Source organism: Zootoca vivipara, chromosome 1 (assembly GCF_963506605.1).
Source record: "Zootoca vivipara chromosome 1, rZooViv1.1, whole genome shotgun sequence".
NCBI lineage: Eukaryota > Metazoa > Chordata > Lepidosauria > Squamata > Lacertidae > Zootoca > Zootoca vivipara.
The window spans coordinates 55,273,995-55,296,803 of NC_083276.1; the positions used below are offsets into that span (position 1 = coordinate 55,273,995).

At 43.8% G+C, this 22,809-nt stretch overlaps 1 protein-coding gene across 7 annotated transcripts in view; it reads right to left on the reverse strand.

Annotated features, from left to right (window-relative positions):
- PRR5L (proline rich 5 like) overlaps positions 1–22,809 on the reverse strand; it is a 72,130-nt gene that overhangs the window by 35,806 nt on the left and 13,515 nt on the right. For 6 of the 7 annotated variants that reach the window (XM_035116171.2, XM_035116144.2, XM_035116134.2 and 3 more), the window contains 3 exons: positions 13,132–13,405; positions 11,339–11,419; positions 5,046–5,094 (listed from right to left, as the gene is read on the reverse strand). In XM_035116171.2, the coding sequence (XP_034972062.1) occupies positions 5,046–5,094; positions 11,339–11,419; positions 13,132–13,301 (300 nt within the window). In that variant the 5' untranslated portion in view covers positions 13,302–13,405. The remainder of the gene's footprint in view (positions 1–5,045; positions 5,095–11,338; positions 11,420–13,131; positions 13,406–22,809) is intronic. The other variant, XM_035116178.2, reaches the window with a different exon arrangement.

A 22,809-nucleotide genomic window follows, 5' to 3' on the forward strand; every position in this document is an offset into this window, starting at 1 on the left:
AGTTTTGGGTTATTCCGCTTCTGGAATAGTCTACTCCAGTAATGTTGCATACAAGCAACATTATATGCTACAGTCAATACCTACTGAATCTTGCCAGCGTTGTTTTTCTACCTAGTCCACACACTGCACCAACTGCATGCTCTATGCTCCTGGAAATTGCTTTTTCATTCCAAAAATAAAAGCTCAATGCAGATTGATTCTATATTACCCCCTAGCCCACCAAACAGTGTGCCCATTTGAAAACTGGTGAAGGTGGCTCCAGCAATGTGGCATATCCACACCTGACCAATGGCATTGCAGGTGGACATATACCAAGATTGTGGTTACCACTTCCTTCTTCCTTCACCCGGGGCAGGTGTGGGGAGGAAAAGGTATAATTGGCTAATCTAATTAAGGGATGGGTTTTCAAACATATCAACTAACCACACCCATCCTTGTGGAGAGCAGGATCTGGAACCAAACCGTGATCAAAAGCAGCACGCTGAGGAAAAGCATGCACAATTGTGTCTTGATTTTTTTTAAGAAACTACCTTTTTGCACCACAAATGGGCAAATGTGTACATTGCCATAATCACCGCTTGAAATTTCTGATCTTCCCCACAGCTCTGCAAACTTCCCTCCTTCAGGTTTGTGAAAGCACAGACAATATCTGAGGCTCCACGTGGCAAGCGGCTGCATACAAACACATCTCCCACATGAAACGGTTCCCATTCAATCTGAATTCCAGTAATCACTAATGCAGCAGTTTTGTAATCTACATTTGAAGTTTTAACTGACCCAGACTCAAAACTTTGATGGTGGAATGAGGTGTGCATATGGAACAAACCTCCGGCATTAAAGTGAATGGCAAAGTCTCACATTTGTCCCGTATGTACATCTTCTCTATGCACTTCGTTTCACCGCTGAAGTGAATGAGGAAGGAGCTGTGGCTGTGTTCTGCACATGTGGACACAGTTTATGCTTGCAGTTAAATACAAGGTCAGGAGAGAGATGTTTGTTTATTTATTTGGCAATTCACATCCTGCTTGTTAGGAGGAGAACAATTTACTGTTGGTATGATGACTCTATAGATGTGATAACTGAAGTGGATTTATATAATTTTCTACCATATTCAATGTATGTTATCTCTGCATTGTACATTGTCTTGCGATTAACTGTATACAGAGATTAATAGAAGTCTAACTGATGATAAGAATGGCAAATAATATGCATGCTTGTGCTGTGCTCTATTAGATCGGGGTTGAAGAACGTCAAGACTCAAGGTAGAATGCAACCCTCCACACCTCTCTAGTTGATCCCTGGGACTCTGCCCCAACCACCCCCAGTCTTCCTAGGCCAACCCCCAGGAGCCTAGCTCACACCATCTGAGTGCTTTTCCTGCTGACTGGAATGTGCCCTTTCTTCTAGAACAGGGGTCAGCAAACATTTTCAGCAGGGGGCCAGTCCACTGTCCCTCAGACCTTGTGGGGGGCCGGAGTATTTTTTTTGGGGGGGATGCATTTTAAATAAAAGGACACGTTCTACTCATGTAAAAACACCAGGCAGGCCCCACAAATAACCCAGAGATGCATTTTAAATAAAAGGACACATTCTATTCATGTAAAAACACCAGGCAGGCCCCACAAATAACCCGGAGATGCATTTTAAATAAAAGGACACATTCTACTCATGTAAAAACATGCTGATTCCTGGACTGTCCGCGGGCCAGATTTAGAAGGCGATTGGGCCGCATCCGGCCCCCGGGCCTTAGGTTGGGGGACCCCTGTTCTAGAAAAATGGGGCTGGTTCTCACCATGAAGTTCTTAAAGTAAGCGCCACATTTTTAACCAGTTCTTTTGTTCTAGAAAACAAAAGGTGCCGGTACTGCACACCCTTGAGTACCCCTAGGGGGGAAAGCACTGACTTTAACTTTGACAATTGCTTTTGTGTGAGTGGATGGAGGTTAGAAATGAGCATATGGAGAAACCAGTGTACTGTACAAAAGGTAAAATTCACATTCATTGCTTCACCCACTGTTGCCAATGTCGACTTTTAGATTTGTTGATTGGTCTCCTTTCTCAAGAAACGACATTGCAAAAGAATTCAAGAGTATCTTCCTGGAGCTTTTCGACAAGGGATTTTTATTCTTGAGCAATTAACTGAACTTTCAAAAGTACCACAGATGATACATTTTTTTTCTACCCTCTTCTGCTGTAGATGTTCCTCAGTCCTCATTCCTAAATGCTGAGACATTTAAAACACACACACACACACACACATTTCCCATAGTACAATAGCTCTTTCTAATGTTATTTTTAAAAGTTACATCTGTTGCAGATCAAGTGTTCCTGTAGAACAGTGTTTATGCTTTGTGTCAGTCTTGATCAGGTGTGGGGAACCCTCCCATCAGCCCTAGCAGGCATGGTCAATAGCCAGGGATGATGGTAGTCCTATTTCAGCTTCCCCCCGATTTGATTCCCCCCAATCAGTGGCAGTTTGTTGAGGTAGATACATGTATTATTTGAGCAGAAATTCATTCTCCAGCTTCTCCACTACCTCTGGAAGTCTGGTCTGAATAAGAGTTCAGTGGATATATGCAGCCTCCTACAGCATGCAATAATCTATTCTCCTGGAAACTGATCCATCACTAGAAGAATACATCTAGAAACATAGACAATTTGTATTAAGCACTCCCTCCTTCTTAGATCAGAGCAGGAATGATAGAGCACTCACACAATGCAGATAGGAAAAGTGTTTCAATCCGTCTGGCTCTCCATAGCTCATCCCTCCAGTGCTTTCTCCTGTCATCAAACATTGTATCCTGTAGACCAGGGGTCCCTAAACTAAGGCCCAATCACCTTCTAAATCCGGACCGCGGACGGCCCAGGAATCAGCATGTTTTTACATGAGTAGAATGTGTCCTTTTGTTTAAAATGCATCTCTGGGTTATTTGTGGGGCATAGGAATTCGTTCATATTTTTTTTCAAAATATAGTCCGGCCCACCACAAGGTCTGAGGTACAGTGGACCGGCCCCGTGCTGAAAAAGTTTGCTGACCCCTGCTGCAGACTTTCAGACCAACTCAATCCAGACACAATAGCAGTCCAGGGCTTGCTGTTATGAGCACAAGCCAGGATTCTTCAACTATAGTATCCTGATTTGTGAGCCAACTACAGTTTGACACTAACGAAACAGAAAGCTTGCATTCTGATCCCCAAGAGTATGGCTGGAAGAGAATAACGAATGCACAACCCCAAGGTTTTGTGTTTGTTTATACTTATAACCACAAACCAGATATTGTCTGGGGTTCAGAGATAAACTATGGCAGGAAGGGGATTGTCAGGGTCCAGGTGCTTGATGTGGCCTTTCAGACCTATATGGCCCTAACCAACCCCATCCATTGACCCTGCTCTGCCTCAGGTGCATTTGCCTGACTGAAACTAGACTTTGAACTGTGCCTAGAGGGATGTTTCAGTCCATCTGGCTCTCCATTGATGGACAGTGGAGAGGACTGGCCTCATGAAAACCTACTGACGTTTACATGGCTAGGATGTAGCCTACTGTACAAAGGTAAGCATCACATCTATTACTGCATCCTTTTTTGACTCTGGTCCTACCTACCATGGTCACGCAGCCCCCAAATGCTGCTAATAATATAAATGAGACTCTTGTGTTGAAAATAGTTCCCAACTTTAAACTTTGGTTATTCCAAGAAGTTGGAAGAAAAACTTACGTATCTTCCCTCAATTCCCATTTTCATTTCTAACACAGATGCATGCCAGAACCAAACGGTCAACAGAAGTGCCTTTAACTCAAATCCTTTTCAATTAATCCACTAAAGCTTTCATTGATTAATCTACCATGATGAAGCTCGCTTGCCTTGAGGATTGCCATTGCAAATTTGTACTACAAAATGGCATGCAATAAAATATCTACAGGAAACGATCACATCCAGTTATTTTTATAGTGCTGGCACACATACAGGCAGTTTTGGCAAGTTCGGAAATTTTTATAGCTTTTCTTTCCTCTCTTTTTGACTGGAAGAGAAATAAGGCACAGTGAATCATGTTGCTGTCTCAATGGAGCTACTGGTGACATTAGGATGGCTGCGGGAAACATGTGCGTTACCACTATAGTATCTCACTTTGACGAATGTATCATTTGCCCTCCAGTATGTGAATGATTGCTGCTTGGCAAATTTCAGAATTTCTGGAAAGCCTTGTTAACATTTCCATTCACCATTTCAAAGCCAGACACAGAATATGTGCTCACACAATGGAATACTAGGGATGTATGGGCTGACCACTTATCTCATTTCTATCCCACACATAAATGCCACCAATTTGTACTTGCATAGCATCTCGTCTCACCATCACATAGTTCTTGCATGGGGTAAGTGTGGTCATCATAGCACAGACCCACAACAAGCACCTCTAGTTTTAGAGCAGCACCTAGAGCCATTTGACAAGAAGCACCAGGAATGGGAAATTAGGAGCCCCCCAAAGTAATTTATTTTGTGGAATGGGACATTTCCTTTGAGCTACCATTGTTGCTTTGATGCAACTGGTCATTCTAAGTGTACTACACCAAGTGTGGATTAGCAGCAACTGGGATGGGGCATAAGCCAATTTAAACAAAGTTTTACTCCTGACACTGATTTTTAGTGCCAGGACTTCGCCCTGAAATACATAAAGAAAAGGGGGGAAATTGCTTGCAGATATAAAAATACTACAACCAGCCCCTCGTGAGGCCTCCTTAAGTTAGCTAATTAAATTAAAAAAACTGTGACTCTGCCAATGTGTATCTCCTGGCAAATTGAAATAAGTTGTCCAACCTTATTTCCGTTATTATTACCATGTAAGCAATGTTGTTCATACAAACTATGCAACCCTTTGTCCAAAAGCCAAGATTTTGCTTGGAGGAGGCAACAGTATGCAAAACCTACTCATGAAAATGAATCCATCCATTTTACTTTACGGGAACGGAAAAGCCAAAGCAAGCATCATAAGAACAAGCTAAAAGATAAGACAAAAACAACTTTGGAAAGCTTTAAGGAACAGATGTTACCTGGAAGTAGTCTGTGATGAAGGATCCAAGTTCACTCTTCAACAATCGCCTGAAAAGGAATGGATCACATGTCATTAAAAAAATGTTTTACAGGCAGATTTCCCAGAGCCCATTCAATAAAAATCAACTCTTTAAAACACAGGTGTACCAATAAGGACTGCAAACCATTTTGAAGCATTCTTTTTGTTTTAAATTCTTTCCTGTTTCTCATGATGCTTCTGGTATGGCCACTGACCAGAGAAACAGCCCTGGGTTTGGGGGTTTGTTGCCTAAACCCAGAACAGTTCTTACAGGAACACATTGTCCTCAAAGCTAAAGCAATTTTCCTAACTTGGCTCGACTGACTTTTGAGAGTCACATGGAACCATTTGCTTTACACCAGGGATGGCAAACCTGTGGCCCTCCAGATGTTGTGGATTGAACTTGTATCAGCCCAACAGCATGGTTAATAGGGATCATGGGAATTGTAGTTCAAGAACATCAGGCAGGCTACAGGTTCCCCATACCTGCTTTATTCCTTGCTGCACAGTTCATCTCCTTGGAGCATGAGGTGGTCTGGATTAGAAAAACAGATCTATTTGGGACTAGGCTGAATTTAGGAAGAGAATTTGATCAGGTGGCCTTCTTCTCTGCCAAGCTGCTTTCCAAGGTAGCATGAGCAATTGCCATGGGAGACAGGGTTTCTTTTCAGAACTAGGCCAATCCCATGTTCCAATGGATTGTGTTTCGTTTGACTGCACAGGCAGGCAGCATGTGACCTGACATTTTCCCCCATAATGCTGAGCAGTGTAACACAGATGGCCACAGCTACTTTGCTTTTCAATTTCTATTAGTGGTAGACCTGAGAGGGCAATTTCAAACTTCTTGTCTGCATCTTGTAAAGCAAGGAGCTTGTCAGAGAAGCTTCTGGGAGTGGTCCAGAATAAATGGACTGTCATTCTGTTTCGGTCCCTGCGATACCTAAACTAGGCATAGCTGCCAAATCTCCCATTTTTCGCGGGAAACCCCAGTATTTTAAACCGTTTCCCGCTGGCAGCCCGGATTAGAAAAAATCCCGTAAATCCCCCGGATTTCAGTACCTGCCAGGGAGGCTCCTTGTGCGTTTGTCTGGACATGCACAGAACCGATTTCGGGTGCTCTGCCCATGTCTCGGCACCAGAAATCAGGCAGAGCGGCACCGGAAGTCACTTCTGAGCATGCGTAGAAGCGACTTCCGGTGCTGCTCTGCCCATGTCTGGGCACCAGAAATCGGGCAGCGCCGGCACCGGAAGTTGCTTCTACGCATGTCTGGAAGCGACCTCCGGTGCCGGCGCTGCTGATCCCGGATTTTTCTAACCGGGAGTTGGAAGGTATGAAACTAGGGTTGCCATACATCTAGGAATTCCTAGGCATGCCCTCTTTGGGGGCTTTTACATGCACATCAGGAGAAAAAAAAATACATTTTAAAGCAAATATCCTGGATTTTGGGGTTGTTTTTTTAAAGTGTGCTTGTGACTCTGGTTCTGGCACAGGTGCCCTATGCTGGTTCAGCAGCAGCAGAGGGGCTATTGGACAATTGCCCTAACAAAGCTCAACAACTTTTTATGTCCGGATTTTTACCTCTTGAAATATAGCAATCCTACCTAAACAGCTTTTAAGAATACCCTGAACAGAATTAGGTACATCTCAATCCTCAATTTTGCTTAGTAGAAGCTCGGGGTGGTGATAAGGAGTGCTACACCACTACAGGATCGCAAACTATGCCAAATTCATACACCACCTGAACTAAACTTAACCTGTAAAAAGATATTCAACAAAGTTAACCCTTATCTAAGACTTCCCAGTTAATGGACCCATTTCTATGTCAATTACTGTGACATCGTATGTGTACACATGCATGCGTGCACACCCACACACAGAGGGAGAGAGGGAGGGGCTGCTGTCCTAAATCACTTTTTTATTTATGTCTCACAGTGCTTTCTTTTGATGTAGTTGATCCACAAAAGAAATGCAAGGGACGTGCTTTGGTGCTAAATTTTCTTACGATAGTGCTTAGCAAATTATAAGCAACCATTTCCAACCCATCTGTCAATCCCTTTCTCACTGGTCCTTTGCTCACTTGCTTTTTTTTTAATCATCCTAATCACTGGGCAAACTAGTTTGCGTGTCGAAGACCCAGTAACCACCCCCTCAAGGAGGAATAAAAACACTAAGACACAGGATATAAGGTTAATGTTATTGGGCAAATTTAGGCCACAACATTATTGGTTACAGAATGTGAGTGGTATTGGCTTAGGCATTGAGTAGACCAGGCTATATCTGACTCCTGCCTGCTGCGCAGGAAGTCTGGTAGGGTAAACCACTGGTAGGGGGAGCTCCGTCGATGCAAACCAACTCAAGTTCACCCCAGGGTTCCCGGAAGGGTCGTGGTATGGTCTGTTGGGATTCTGGACAGCAAGGAGTTAAAAAACCCTCTCAGGCGTTCTTATTTCTCTGGGTGCTAGCCCACAGCTGTGCGCTGATTGCTAATTGCCGTGTAGTCATAAATCATGAAGAGAATGCTCTCTGTCTGTGTGTGAAGTTTGAGTCGGAGCATGAGAGCAGAAAGTTAGGTGAGAGGAGTGTTAAGAGATAAGAGTGCTGCTAAAATGCAGCTTAGTTCAGTTGGTTTAGATGTATTATGTTAAGCTTCAGTAAATAAAGTTTAAGTTAGTCTTTGAAGCTACAGTGTGCTTGTTTTCTTGAAGACACCGGCAAACTGCTATCTGGTTCCAGTTGTGCAGTAACTCTGCTAGATACAAGAAGAGGATTTTAAACTGGCACAGCGGGAACGTGGCTGGGCACCATTGCAACTTGGCAGTGTGGGTCCACAAGTGTTTTATGACCCACTAATGAACTTTATAGCACCACGATCATAAAAACATCAACATGGTCCTAGCCCCACCCCGGGCTTCGAACAAGATCCACACCCCCGGATTCCTTTAACGGAATACACCTACGCATGGAAGGGCAGGCGATGGCCAGGCCTCCTCTTCCCCATCAGGTCACCCAATGCCTAACCGCCACAAGAGCCCTAAAGGCTCACCACCACATACCCTCACAACTGCAACCAATACCTCACGCCCTCAATTATGTCAGCCAACCAGGAGTCATTTCCCCAATCTGAAAGGTGGAGAACGTGAGCCAAGAGGAAGCCTCCCAGCTCGCGCCGCCATTTAAACTGGTCCCGGCCACACCACGCCCCAGCCAGCTGATTGGCTAGCCAATGGATGACATGGCTGGAATCCCCCAGGTGGCGCGGAACAACATCCCCACTCCCGGAGGAGAGTGGGTGCTCACGTGGTCCACTGCAACTCCTCCCCACCGGGTGGTGGAGCGGAGTTCTTATCTGGGCATGTGAGATGAAGATGAAAAAGGCCATTCTCTCCATCATGTTACTGACTGACATCTTCCAGCCTTCTCTCCACCCCCCACCACTCCAATACACTTACTATTTATGTTCTCCCTACGAGCCAATCTGCTCAATAAAATGCATGACCACGATTCCTAACTTCCAAAATATGAATATAATTTACAGTTTGCAGACCACAAATAAAACAAGTCACAGAATGTTATGAGGGGGGGGGGAGCAAAAAGCAACCACACATTGTCCAAGTGAAATTGCAGTATCTACCAATCTTCCAACTTATTTTGTTATTCCTCTGTGTCCAATCAGTCCATGGCATTGGGGGGCCTTTTCAATATAGTGTCTCTGCTACTGAATAGCCTACCCAGAAAGGGTTTCTCAGCATCATCCTGGTGGCCTTTTCAGTGCCAGGTGAATATATCTTTATTCACCCAAGTTTTTCAAGTGTATTTTAAATCCTGGCTATAAATTGTTTAATGCCATTTCTTGCCTTACGGTTATTGTCATTTCTATATATTACTGTGATTTTATTTTGTTGTAAGCCACCCAGAGAACATTTATTGAGGGGTGGCTATATAAATCTATATTTATATAAATCTAATAAATGATGAAAATAAGGATAATAATAATACTGTCAATCCATAAAGCAAGATCAATTGTACTACTTTTCTTTCCACCATTTAAAGGACAACCTATCTTTCTAAGGTTAAATTTGGAGAATGCATTAAGAAAACAGTTTGATGGGTGGCAGGGGAGGGAGGAATCAGATTCCAGAGGCAACTTATAAAGTAATTTGTCAAAGCATGCAGAAGCAATCGTCTTACTCCGATGATATAAAAATCAGTGAACAGAATTTTAAGGAGCCTTCATTTTTAAATCAAACCTTGTGGGAGGAATTTCATGCCTTATAGATTTGTTTTCAAGTAGAATATTGAAAAAAAGAAGACGAGTACAAAAAGGCTTTTATACTGCCATGGAGAATGTTAAAACTGTTCCCAACTTAATGCATAACTTTGCGTAACCTCAGCAGTTTCATCCCCAAAACAGTGGCACTCAAAACACTGATAACCTTTTGTCAAAACAGCTTGGCTTCCTCTGTGTTGACAACGTTCAAACTAAGTTCATAGAGGCGGGTGGGGAGAGGACATTGAAGGATGAGAAAAGACAAGGAGATCATTCTTATGGTTACTCAAAGTTAAGAGTGAGGTGCAGGTGGCACTGTTGTGTAAACCACTGAGCCTTGGGCTTGCCAATCGGGGAAGGTCGGCGGTTTGAATCCCCGTGATGGGGTGAGCTCCCGTTGTTCGGTCCCAGCTCCTGCCAACCTAGCAGTTCAAAAGCACGTCAAAGTGCAAGTAGATAAATAGGTACCGCTCCAGCGGGAAGGTAAACAGTGTTTCCATGCACTGCTCTGGTTTCACCAGAAGTGGCTTAGACATGCTGGTCACATGACCCGGAAAAACTGTGGCTCCCTTGGCCAGTAAAGCAAGATGAGCGCCACAACCCAAGAGTCGTTCGCAACTGGACTTAACTGTCAGGGGTCCTTTACCTTTACCTTTTAAGGTTAAGAGTAGTATTTGAAAAGCCATGATCGTTGGCACTGCAAAGAGAGAAACCCAAGTCTAGGAAATGAAAACGAACTCTACCCAGTGCTCACTTTGTAGAGTCTTTCTCTAGGAAGTTAATCTTTTAGCATAATTGTCTGATGAGGGCTTTTGTTTAAATGAACTTAGCATGCAAGTAAGTACCGTAGTCTGCCTTTCACACTGCGAGTATCCCAGCTTTTACCAGTGGACTGAGATACTCAGAAATTCATGAACTTTGAAATATATGTCAAGATGTTGGAGGTCAGAGCCCCCCATCCAGCTGTTGCCCAGGTGCCATACATACATACACATACATACACACACACACACACACACACACACAATTCAGTTCCAAAGCATTAATTTCACCTAAGTTAGAACCCAAACAGCAAGCACCCAGCGCCACTAGAATCCAACCATCAAAGCAGAAATCTGATTTCACCTTTCAAAATATACCTCCACAAATCACCATGACTGAAGAATGGGCAGCAACCCCAGGTTCAAGCTTATTTAATCAAACCACAAAGAACACACATTCACTCATTCCTGAAGCAGCAAGAGGAGGAGAAGGGAGCTCAATAACAACCATACCTTAAAAAAATAATAGGTATGTGGAAATTCTCTAACTTGGGGGATCTCTGCTCTGGATCCTGCAAATATAACTATGCATAACGGCATGTCTGACCATGTACAGAATAGTTGCCATTAGTAAACTAGAACATTTGTAATACTATCAGCTTCCTGGCTCCACAGAGTGTTCAATAATTTGGTGTGTGTGTGATTGGGGTACAGTGTAAATCAAAGCAGCCTATTAAGAGCCCGATGTCATCAATCGGCATATGGGTCTGATCCAGTACTCATCTTCCCCATGTAGAATCATTTTGTACATGATGAGCCTTATGCTTAGTGCCAGTAGAAGATTGCGTGTTGGGGTGGCAGTGCTCACAAAACCCCCAACAGCTGACTCACTGGTGGTCATCAGTAAGGAGAGGGAGACAACCAATCCTGTGCTCCCAACACTATGTTTGCACCATGTCAACCTCCCCAGTGCCTCGCCCCTCTCATTCCTGGTAAGCAGTAATTCAGCTGTCAGGACTGGAGAGAGCACCACCACTCCACCCACCACTGCTTAGTGCATTTTTGTGCTGATATATAAGAAAAGCTTCAAGCAACAGTTAATGCATCACTGCCAATAAAAATAAAAAAGGCAGGCTGTGAATCTCGTAAACCAACCAACTGCCAGGGTCATATACACACAGGTCTCAGTTGCGCCACCTGTTCTGCATCAGGCACTTCTATACAACAGAGTCAGAGCAACATACCTTACATTTTCATTGAGGATGTAGAGTTCATTGTTTTGCAAGCCTCCCCCTTTGAACACATTGATCACTGCTGTTTGAACGCTGCCAAATAGAAGCAAGACAGTTAGGGCAGCCATAAATAACTTACGTCAGTATGATTCACACGGAGCAATGAAACGGCAGTCAGGAGCCATGTACATATATCAGTAAGCAGAGAAGTAGATTAATTGTCCTTAAATTGCTTCTGCTTTTCCCCCCACTCTCCCTGGAATCATCAGAGTTGTTTGCCGGTGGCTGCCAATAAGTAACAGAGCAGAAAACACAGTTTATACACACCAAGGGACTAATACCCACTCACTCACCAACAAGCAGAAATTATTAGACCCACACTAAGCTACTGCTATTAAACTACTGCCACCTAACAAGAGCTCTGCTGGTCAAAGAACCTTTTAATCCAACACCCTGTTCTCACGGTGGCCAGAAAGATGCCTTTTGGAAGCCCACAAGCAGGACCAGCGTGCAAAAACACTCTTTCCACTTGTGTTTCCCTGCCTCTGACAGTGGAGGTAGAGCATAGCCATCACGGCAAATATCCACTGGCACAGGTCATTTTCAGTGCCATTTTTCATGACCGCTGCATCATCTTTTTCAGCAACAAAAAACACATTATAAAAATTTGCCATCTGGCATTCCAATTCAGGTCCATGGGGTCACGAAGAGCCGGACACGACTAAACGACTAAACAACAACATTCCAATTTACTCCTGGAAATATGAGAGTAGAAATAGAATGGATGGCTAGACACTTAAGAAAATTGACTGTGTTTCACAGGCTTGTACTAGCTATAACAAGGGGGGAAAGGGATCTAGTACTGTGTATGATCCAGACTGCAGATTTCCTACCTGTGTTACTATGTGGTCCATCACAGCAAGGAACCAAGGATCCCTATTCCATCAAGAGTATTACCCAGGAAAGGGAGGGGGAAACAGAACACCATAGTCAAGAGAACAAGAGTCTTCACTGAATGTGGAATTAGACTCAATTCAGCTATGTGGGCATCTGCTTACACAAAGTTACCCCTCTATCATGCGGAACAATGCTGTTAGCAAAGAAATTCCACGGCACAGTTTTGAGAGTGAAATGTGACTGGAGTCAGTCACTGATGTTGATGTTGTCTACAGAGAACAGCAAGCATCAGATTAGGGATGGGCTTTTGGATCCTGATCTAATGTCAGAAGCCGCAACATCAAACTTTGTCTGACATTATACAACTGAGCCTTGGGCTCTTGCATTCCTGCCAAGCTAGCGCTCAGATTCTTTTCCTAACTTCCAGTTTAGAACAAACATTTGAATCAGCAAGCTATGGTTTGCACTTGCCCTGCAAACCAGAATTGAAAGCCATGGTTTGAGATTACACATGCACCAAGAGGCAGGATATGGTTCTGAATGCTTTTTACAATTTCTGTAAAAAACAAATATAAAATTATACACTCTGAAAATATGTACCATACCTACCGGTGAAGACTCCCTAGTATGCATAGCTTCTACTGCTTACTATTGCTTAAAAGGTTGATTGGGGAAGCAGAACCAGATGCCATAAAACACACAAAAATAGAGGCATTAAACAAATTCATTCATCTAGTTTTAATGCACTTGCTACATTCAGGGGGAGGGGGGATGCCTGTGTAGGCAAGTTGCAGAGGCATGATGGAATATAATGGAGCCTCTCCCACATACTGTACACACATTTACTCAATTAACTTCAATTAAGCTATGCAAAGGCAGCTTTTCTGAATGAAAAGAGTGCTGCTCACCTGTTCCAGGCAGAGTTGGAGCTAAGCTGCAGAGATTGCCGAGCTGCCAGGAACCGTGGCAAATCAGTCAGTACTGGGGAGCTCATGAAACGTGGCCGGGGCCTCCGGAATGAGCCCATCTTCTGGAACTGGAAAGCAAGAGCTGGGGCTATGGTGGAATCCTTGGTCATAAGTTCGGGTGGAAAGGATCCAGGAAGTGGCTTGTGGTGGGGGGCAATAGAAAATGCCAGAGATAATGCCTCCCCCCCCCCACCTTTCAAAAGCAAAATTCAACCTGTAGCAAGGGGGAAAAAAGGAATGGATGGAAACAGAGGAATATTCCACAAAATTGCATACCATATATGATCCAATGTTACAGAATGACACCGCTCCCAAAGCAACTCTTGGTAGCACAACAGGGAGGAACAACAGAGAATCTGTATTGGCACTGCTGTGCTGGCTGCACAGTTCATGAAGGGTCATGCTAAAAGAAATAATAAAAGCCCCTTCCACTGGGAAATTTCAGTTTTATTGAGAGGTTTTGGTTTTAGACACTAATACTGAAGGATTCAGAGTACTCTGAAAAACAGAAACCCCCTCAGAAACTTAAGTTTGTAAAGTACGGTCAAAAAATAGTATATAAAGAAAACAAATAGAAAAAGGATGGAGGACGGGAAATTACATACGATGACTGAACTAATCTTTGGAGAAAGGCTGTAGCTGAGCTGCGGGGCATCTACTTTGCATTCAGAAGGTCCCAGGTTCAATCCCAGGCATCTCTACACAGGGCTAGGAGAGACTCCTGTTTGAAACCCTGGAGAACAGCTGCCAAGCATAGGCAACCTTGGCTCTCCAGAAGTTTTGGAACTACAACTCCCATGATCCCTGACCACTGGCCCTGTTAGCTAGGGATCATGGGAATTGTAGTTCCAAAGTATCTGGAGAGCCAAGATTACCTATGCCCGATGTAGACAATAACAACTAGATGGACAACGGTCTGGCTCAGCATAAGGCAGTTTTCTTCTTTTTAAAAAAGAAAAAGGGATTCCTCGTACATTGGTTTCACAAGATATTTACAATTTTTAGCATGCTCCAACCCAGGCATGCTAAAAATTGTCTGCTTCTTCTCAACTTCTCTAGGGTGAACATGTGAAAGGAGATGGGTCATCATTTCACATTTAAGTTATGTTTACAACAAGACTCTTAATCTCAAGGTCATGGGTTCGAGACCCATGTTGGGCAAAAGATTCCTGCATTGCATGGGGCTGGACTAGATGACTCTTCAGGGCTCTATGATTCTATCTGCTTCCATGCAGAAGGTCCCAGTTCAATCCCCAGTGACCTCTCCAGGCAGTACTGGGAATGCCCTCAGAAACCCTGGAGATGCTGCCAGTCAGAGATGGACCACTGCTCTGACTCAGTATACAGCAATTTCCTGTGTTCCTAATTTTAGAAACATAATGCTGCCTTCTTCACTCCAGCCAGTGTTACTAAAAATTTACACCCTTGCATCACTTGTGGGTGCATGTGTAAAAATGCCACTGGATTGAAGCTCGCACCAGATAGAAGCTAGCTGACAGGTGCTTGCTTGTGGGCATCCACAAAGTTCAATCATGATGGCAATAAAAAATAAGGAAAACCCCTTTTCAGACCACAGAGATGGCACACCAGCCACTAAAATCCACTAGGTTTAGCTTATACTTAGCTTGGATAAATTTGTAGAGTACTTCAGACCCGCTCTGAAGCACCTACCACAGACCAAGTCCCACAAAACTGTTTCCCACACTCAAATGACACCAGCATTTCCCCTTCACAGTATGGGGTTTCTCTCATCCCGAGTTCCCAGGTTTCCTTCTGAATGCTGCTCTGTCTACCAAGGCAGCTCTTAGTCATTTGCTGGCCATGCCATTTCCACATGCCCTGCAATTTATTCTTATACTAGGGGTTGGAAATCCTGAATAGGGTTTTCAGGAATCTGCTGGAGATTCCAGCCATTTCTGCTATCAGGAATTTACAGTATATAAACACAGCCCAGAGCAGTATGCATGTAACTGCAATAGGGGGGGGATAAATCTGCATTCTTTAAAACACACACACACACACACATTTTAGGAAAGGTAATTTCCATCACTGCTCTTTTGAAATGTTCTCTCATTCGGCTGAATTGTTTCCTGCAACCACAACAGCACTAATGAAAGCAGTGGAGCCTACAGGCTGTTAGTCACAGAGGCAGCCACAGCAGCAACCTTGACCAGCTAGCCCATCACAGCAAGAGGAGGAAAAGGAGGAGGACACAGTTAAAGCAAAAGAACCAGGAGTAATTACATTGTAACAGACCAGCTTTCCAATCCATTCGCTCATGTTGTCCAACCAGATGATGCAAAAACCATGGGATGAGGGTTTGTACAGTATTCTTTGTACAATTAAAGGTAAAGTGGCCCCTGACCATCAGGTCCAGTCGTGTCCGACTCTGGGGTTGCGGCGCTCATCTCGTTCTATAGGCCGAGGGAGCCGGCGTTTGTCCGCAGACAGCTTCCGGGTCATGTGGCCAGCATGACAAAGCTGCTTCTGGCAAACCAGAGTAGCGCACGGAAACGCCGTTTACCTTCCCACCGGAGCGGTCCCTATTTATCTACTTGCACTTTGATGTGCTTTCGAACTGCTAGGTGGGCAGGAGCTGGGACCGAACAACGGGAGCTCACCCCGTTGCAGGGATTCGAACCGCCGACCTTCTGATCAGCAAGCCCTAGACTCTGTGGTTTAACCCACAGGGCCACCTGGGTCCCATCTCTGTACAATTCGGTGCATTCAAAACACACAAGCTTTTGCACAAGGATCCTGTGGGTTGTGCAGCCAATGCATGGAGGGGATGTGAACCCATGCAACCCCTTTTGCATGAACAGAGTACCCAAAGCAGAAGGGGAGAAAGAGAAGATGCTTCTCACAGGACTGCTTTTGCAACTTTAAAAGGTACCAGTATTGTGCGAGGAATAAACATCTGTGGTAGGTGTTGCCTAGCTTTCTTTGTTTGAATTCCCTCTTCTCCTTTCACCAGCACCCAATTGTGTGCTGACTCCAGTCTGATAACAGGGGCTGCCCTGTGAGCAAATTAGGATCCTACTGCGGTACAGAAGGCTGTAAGAAAGAGCCACCAGACATGTTGCAACCATGCAATGCAAGGATGATCCTTACAGCAAGACAAGCTATTTCTTGAGAATTCGGGCTAAGTCCTAAGGAACTAGGTGAGAGAGTGAAAGTTCTTCCTCACTACCACCCAAACTATAAATAGCTCCACTTCCTGGGTTGGGCGTTTTGAAAAACATGCACAAAACTTCCAGGTCCTGTTGGTGATTTGACTACCTTTTTCATTATTATGCATAAAACACAATCATATATTACACGTTACTGGTTTATTTCCGATTATCTTTCCACAAGGGCTGACATTGATGCCGAAATCCAGCACTGCCTGAGCTCGGTGAGTGCAGCTTTCTCCCGATTGAAGTGCAGGCTGTTTGAGGACCAGGATATTGGCAGAGAAACCAAAATGCTCGTTTACAAAGCTATTGTACTACCAACCTTACTGTACCCTTGTGAAACATGGGCCACTTATAAATGCCAACTCCTCAAAAGATTCCATCAATGGTGTCTCTGAAAAAAATTACATACCACTAGAGAAGACAGGTGAACTAATACCAGTGTACTGGAAGAAGCAAAGATCATTGGTGTTGAAGCAAGGATTCTTCAACACAGTGGCTTCGCAACGGGGGGCAGTGGGGGGCGGTGCGCTCCCGGTGACAGGTCTCTGGGGGTGACAAGGCACCACAGCCGCATGTAGAGGATCCTCCATTCATGGCTGCAGCCACGAGCAGAGGATCCCGCCCCTCCCAGCCTCCCTCCCGCCCTGGCTTGCCATAAGTGGCTCCTGCTTTGCCACTTTACACTGAGCCAGGGAGGGGCGGATGGGAGCCATGGCTCCCCCTCCCTCCTTCCCTGGCTCGCCATAAGGAGCTCCTGCTTTGCTGCTTTACAGCAAGCCAGGGAGGGATGAACAGGAGCCACAGCTCCCCCTCCCTCCCCGGTTTGCTGTAAAGCAGCAAAGCGGGAGCTGCTTACTGCGAGTCGCCCCCCCCCAGCCTCCCTCCCACCCTGGCTCGCTGTAAGCGGCTCCCGCTTTGCAGCTTTACAGTGAGCCAGGGAGGGAGGGAGGGGGACAGACAGGAGCTGTGACTCCCAAGAGGGCACAGCTTTGCCAGCACCCCGGCAAAGCGGCGCTGAGGGATGACAAAAAAAAATTCCACACCAGGTACCACCTAGGCTTGCTACGCCTCTGCTTCGACATCAACTTCATTGGACTGGTATGGTTTTTCAGTTGCCTAATTATTGTCTTCCAAAGCAACTACTCTGTTCCAAACTTAAAAATGGAAAGCATAATGCTAGTGGTCAACAAAAGAGGTTGAAAGACTCTCTCAAGGCAAATCTTTTTTAAAATGTAGGAAAAACACTGACAATTGGGAAACACCGGCCTACGAATGCTCCAAGTGGAGAATAGCCTTTACCAAAGGTGTCATGGACTTTGAAGACGCTTGAACGCAGGACGAAAGGGGGGAACGTGCTAAGAGGAAGGCATGTTTGGCAAACCCTTACCCTGATCAACTCCCACCCGGAAACCTATGTCCCTACTGTGGAAGGACGTGTGGATCCAGAATTGGCCTCCACAGTCACTTACAGACTCACTGTTAAGACCGTGTTCATGGAAGACAATCTTACTTGGCTACGAGTGATCGCCAAAGAAGAATGGGTTGATAGGTCTCTGTCCCTAACTAAACTACTATTATGAGTTTGGGGTGTTAAGCTGTATGCCAGACCCCTCTAATCCCTGGATCCAGAAAGTGTTAAAAGCTACCCAAGCCTTCTAATTCCTGGAATAGCCAAGCTAGCTTCCTGGTGAGGTGATGGGGGATTATGGTGCTTGGTGTGACATGACGAATGGGTACTTCCCCTCCCTCAACAGACAAAGCCAGGGTTGAGGGAGACAGTTGCTGTGATATGGGCCAGATGTAAAACAGCAAGCTGGGAGAAGACAGAGAGACATAGCAACTGTGTCTGTTTGAATCCAAGGCTGAGACTATGGGGAAAACAAGACTCTTTGGGGGTTGTTGATGCTGTGAACCCCTCCATCATAGGCTCAGGTTGTGTACTGTATATGTGGAAATAAACTATATATCTTAAAGACACCATAGTCTCCCACTGTGCCTCAATTCCAAAAGCAAACATGAACCTTGGAATCTCACGCCACTCGGAGATTGGAGCAATGTGAAACAATACCTACCCATGAGCAAATGCAACAAGCTACCAAACACACACACACACACACACACACACACACAAGCTCCTTATAGCCATTCCTCCCAGATACAGTGGTACCTCAGGTTACAAACCTTCAGGTTACAGACTCCGCTAACCCAGAAATAGTACCTCGGATTAAGAACTTTGCTTCAGGATGAGAACAGAAATTGTGCTCTGGCGGCGCGGCGGCAGCAGGAGCCCCCATTAGCTAAAGTGGTACCTCAGGTTTCAGGTTAAGAACGGACCTCCAGAACGAATTAAGTTCTTAACCAGAGGTACCACTGCAGTAGTAAACAGTTCCACTACCACCAAAAGCGGTCTTCTGTTTAGGTTACATACTGTATATGAATAAAGCAAAACAGAAAATTTTATCTGCACTATTTCAAACAAGGAGCTTTGGGGAAAGGCAAGTTTTAGCATTATGCTTCCCCTTCTCTTCCACCACAAAAAGCAGAGATGATAACTTTTTCATATTTTAGTTGTCCTTTCTTATTCCCTTTGCCATGTTAGGACAAGTAACAACAGTTTATTCAGAAAGCAGTATAGCCAGGGACTGAGGCTTACTACAAAGATAAAAGACTTCTTGCAGTCCTTGGCAAGGTCTGAATAAACGAACATAAACATTGCCCATTCCTATATATGTTAACTTAGAAGAAAATCCTATCAGGTTTAATGCAGCTAGCTCGAAGGCAGGAATGCACAGGGGTGCTAATAAGATGAAAAAGACGTTTAAGATCCGTCGCAGTACCAAATTAAATTTCACAGAGCCTCACGAATTTTGCCACAGAGACTAGGAATTTCCCCGAGGCTGCTGCAGCAGGGAAATAAGAAATGCTGCACATTTTTCTGTATCACATGAACAATTACTTTTAATCTTGATGTTGAAAGTCTTTCTCCCTCCTCTCGTTAATAATTTGCCCTAAACTTTTTAGTTCCTATGCTTCAGCATGCAGGGGGATGGTGCTAAGTAATATTCAGTATCACCTGCATTCATAGCAAAGAAACTGACTGTGTTTGATCTTTTGTGTTTGCTTGGAAGCCCAGAGGCAGCCAATTGCGAGAACATATTTAGCTCTAAAGCCACCATCCAAAGAATCACTGGCTTCACCCATGCAGTGTATTTTGAAGTGTAGCTTCAAATGGCAAACCATTTCCCGAAATTGGAAAAGTTTCAAAAAAAACTTCTTGAAACGTAGGAACAGGCAATGCTATTAAAAGCAGGGAGCAAGGAAGAGGTCAAAAGTCCCATCAGGAATGCAGAAGCCCTTTGGGCATTCTCATAGATGGGCTCTGGGTTATACTTCTAATGGCTGCCCAAGGATATAAAATACCTGAACTTCCAAAACATCCAATTCTCGTTCAGCTCTAACACACACAGGTTTCCTGAAACAGCTGACATTGAAACAAGCAAACCATCCTGAAACGCAGATGATGAATAACGCTGTAGGAATGGTAAATCTATAACAGACTTACAAATAATGGTTCAAATATGGCCGGCCAAGAAACAGTTCCAGAAGCATTTTTCCTCCACACCTAGCTTTAGTGACTTCTGGACTTTAGTGTCAGCTGGATATGCATTGAAACTTCATTAATTTAGTTATTTTTAACATGAAGTAGATTCCACTTCCTAGCCACCTGCAGGCGATTCTTACTTGCCCTGGGCAAGTGCCCATTTACAAGCCTGGTACAAATTAAAGTGTTTAGATTTCTATTGGTGGATTGCCATTCCACCAAAAAAAGGCAAGTGACTGAAATATGTTAGATATTTTGGGGGAGGTTTTCAAAAGTATCCGTCCAAGGAAGATCAATCAAACTCTCTGGTTTTTAAAAATATCATGCAGTTCCTTCCCACCCATTTATAACAGGTGATAGAGAAAGAATCGGCATGGAATCTATGCTGCTGCTCCTTCCTTCCCTTTCAAATCAAGTAAATCTTTAACTAGGTTTGTGATTAGTGAAATCCTTGATATGGGTTCCACTGATAAGGTCCCGACTCAAAACAACATGTTCATTTCCTAAAAACATGAGTGTGTGTGTGTTCCAGCAGAAAGAAGCAAGTTTAATATTTTCATTATGAGCATCTTCTATATAAAAGCATTTATGTGCACCCATGTACTTGGAACTTGTATATTTATAAAGCACATACAGTGGTACCTCTACTTACGAATTAAATGCGTTCTGAACGCACATTCGTAAGTCGAAAAAAATTGTAAGTCGAAACCCATAGGAATGCATTGGGAGAAAAAAAACGTAAGTCAAAGCAACCCTATCTAAAAATTCATAAGTAGAAAAAGTCCTATCTAAACCGCATCCAAGATGGCGGATGGAGCTCCGTTCGTAAGTAGAAACATTCGTAAATAGAGTTATTCGTAAGTAGAGGTACCACTGTATATGCTCACTGATTTTCAGACACCAAAGACCTACTGCCTATTTTGGAAGCTGTTTGGTTGACTGTTCTCTAAGCATTTGGACACCTCATATGGTATCATAACCAAACACACACACACACACACTGGCCTGGCACCATCTTTACCATCCTCCCCACACCTGACATCACACACCTGTAGGGAAGGTGTGCATAGTTTGTGGACCAAATGGGGAGGACTTTTGGTCTTAATTAGGTGCACAGGCTAGAGATTCCCCACCCCTGAAATATTCTGATAGCTCCTACCAGGATTCTGGCAAGTGCATTTTGAACCTATTGCTAAACGATCTTTAAAAGTGCAACCCAACAGAGAATTCTGGCTATTCAGCCTGGATATAACCAGTGCTCAAGTGACTAAGAGCAGATCTACTTTTTCAAGACAAGCTTGCAGTTGCTGGTGCACTGGATTAAGCTGGGGAAAGGTACTCCTAGCTGAAGGCATCGCCTGGACAGACAAGGCTAATGGTTTTCAAACTACACACTTGGTTCTTCAAGCGGCGTGTAGCCACATTAAGTTGCCCACTTCCACCTGAATCAGCAGCTAATAGCACCTCCACTTTCTTTGAATTGACTGTGCTTGTACTTATCCAGACCAGAGCTACAAAACATTCCTGTTTAGAGATTGCACTAGGATGAAAACAAACGGTGCTACATGGGTCAATCTGAGTAGCAAACTGGGACACAAAGGACAGCTTGCCGCAAGGAGGTTCATGATGAAAAGTAGCCCTGAGCTAGTAACCAGCACCAGAAACTGCGGCACTGAATCCCTTAAGTACAATTGTTACAGAAGAAATTTATTTTGTTGTGTCCTGAACTTGTCAGTAAGTTTCACTAGATGTTCTAGCCTGCTGCCATAGCCCAAAATAAGTCAAAATCTGTTGCTGCAAGATATTTTGAAATGGCATGTAAAATAAGAAACATGTAGCAACTCTAGACAATCCACAAACATGTCCACAAATTGCAACTTTTGAAGGACTATACAGCTCTTTCTACTTCATATATGCACCCTATAAATAGGTGGTCTATATGTAGCAGGGACACTGGAAATCTAAAGGTTATTTTAAAATTTAAGCTGGCTTGTTATGTCCTTTGTTTTGTTTATATTCCAGACATGTCTTGGTAAGGTTGAAAAGCATTTTAGATATGTTTAAAATCTGGTTGTAGGGAGAAAAAGAAATGCTATTCTATTCTCACACGCAATCTGATTGAATCCTATTTTCTAGTGTTGTTATATTACCACAGCTACGCTATTCAAATAAACATTTGCCATTTGATTAGTCAGAATGCATCAGCCAGTGAATTTAAACATCACTTCTACCATGGCCCACCTATCTGAACACATCAACACATTTTCTAATGAAAATACGATGGACTCTCATAAGCCTTATTAAAAACATGAGTGGAAAATGCATTCGGAGAAGCAACTGCACATGCAAGTCTACAGAAATTTATTCTTCTAATTTTCTGCCAAGATGTCCTGTACTGCTTGTTCTGAATTTACTTTTATAATTTTACATTTTATTCTTCCAATCTCTTCCAAAATTTGTTAGCCCAAGTGAGCTGAGTGGAGTAACAGTATGGTAGTACAAACTACAAGAATTAACAGTCCAGACTTAAAGCATACGTACCCTTAAGTAAATCCCCCTTTTTCAGTGGAGTTTGCTCTCTAGAAAGTGTGCTTTGGACAACCAAAAATAGTTATTGGATATTAAAATTATTATTATGAAATGATAATTAAAAGTTAAATAACACTGGGGTATTATTAGAACACTATCACTGTCTTCTCTAAAGCTGCCCTGGTTCTCATTGAAAAGTGTGTGCTCTTCCATAAACTTCAAAAGACTGGTTTTGTACCAAAAGTCATATGCAAAAACTGAATTCTTTTCTTAACATGTAACACATTTACAATGGTTACACAGCTGAACTGC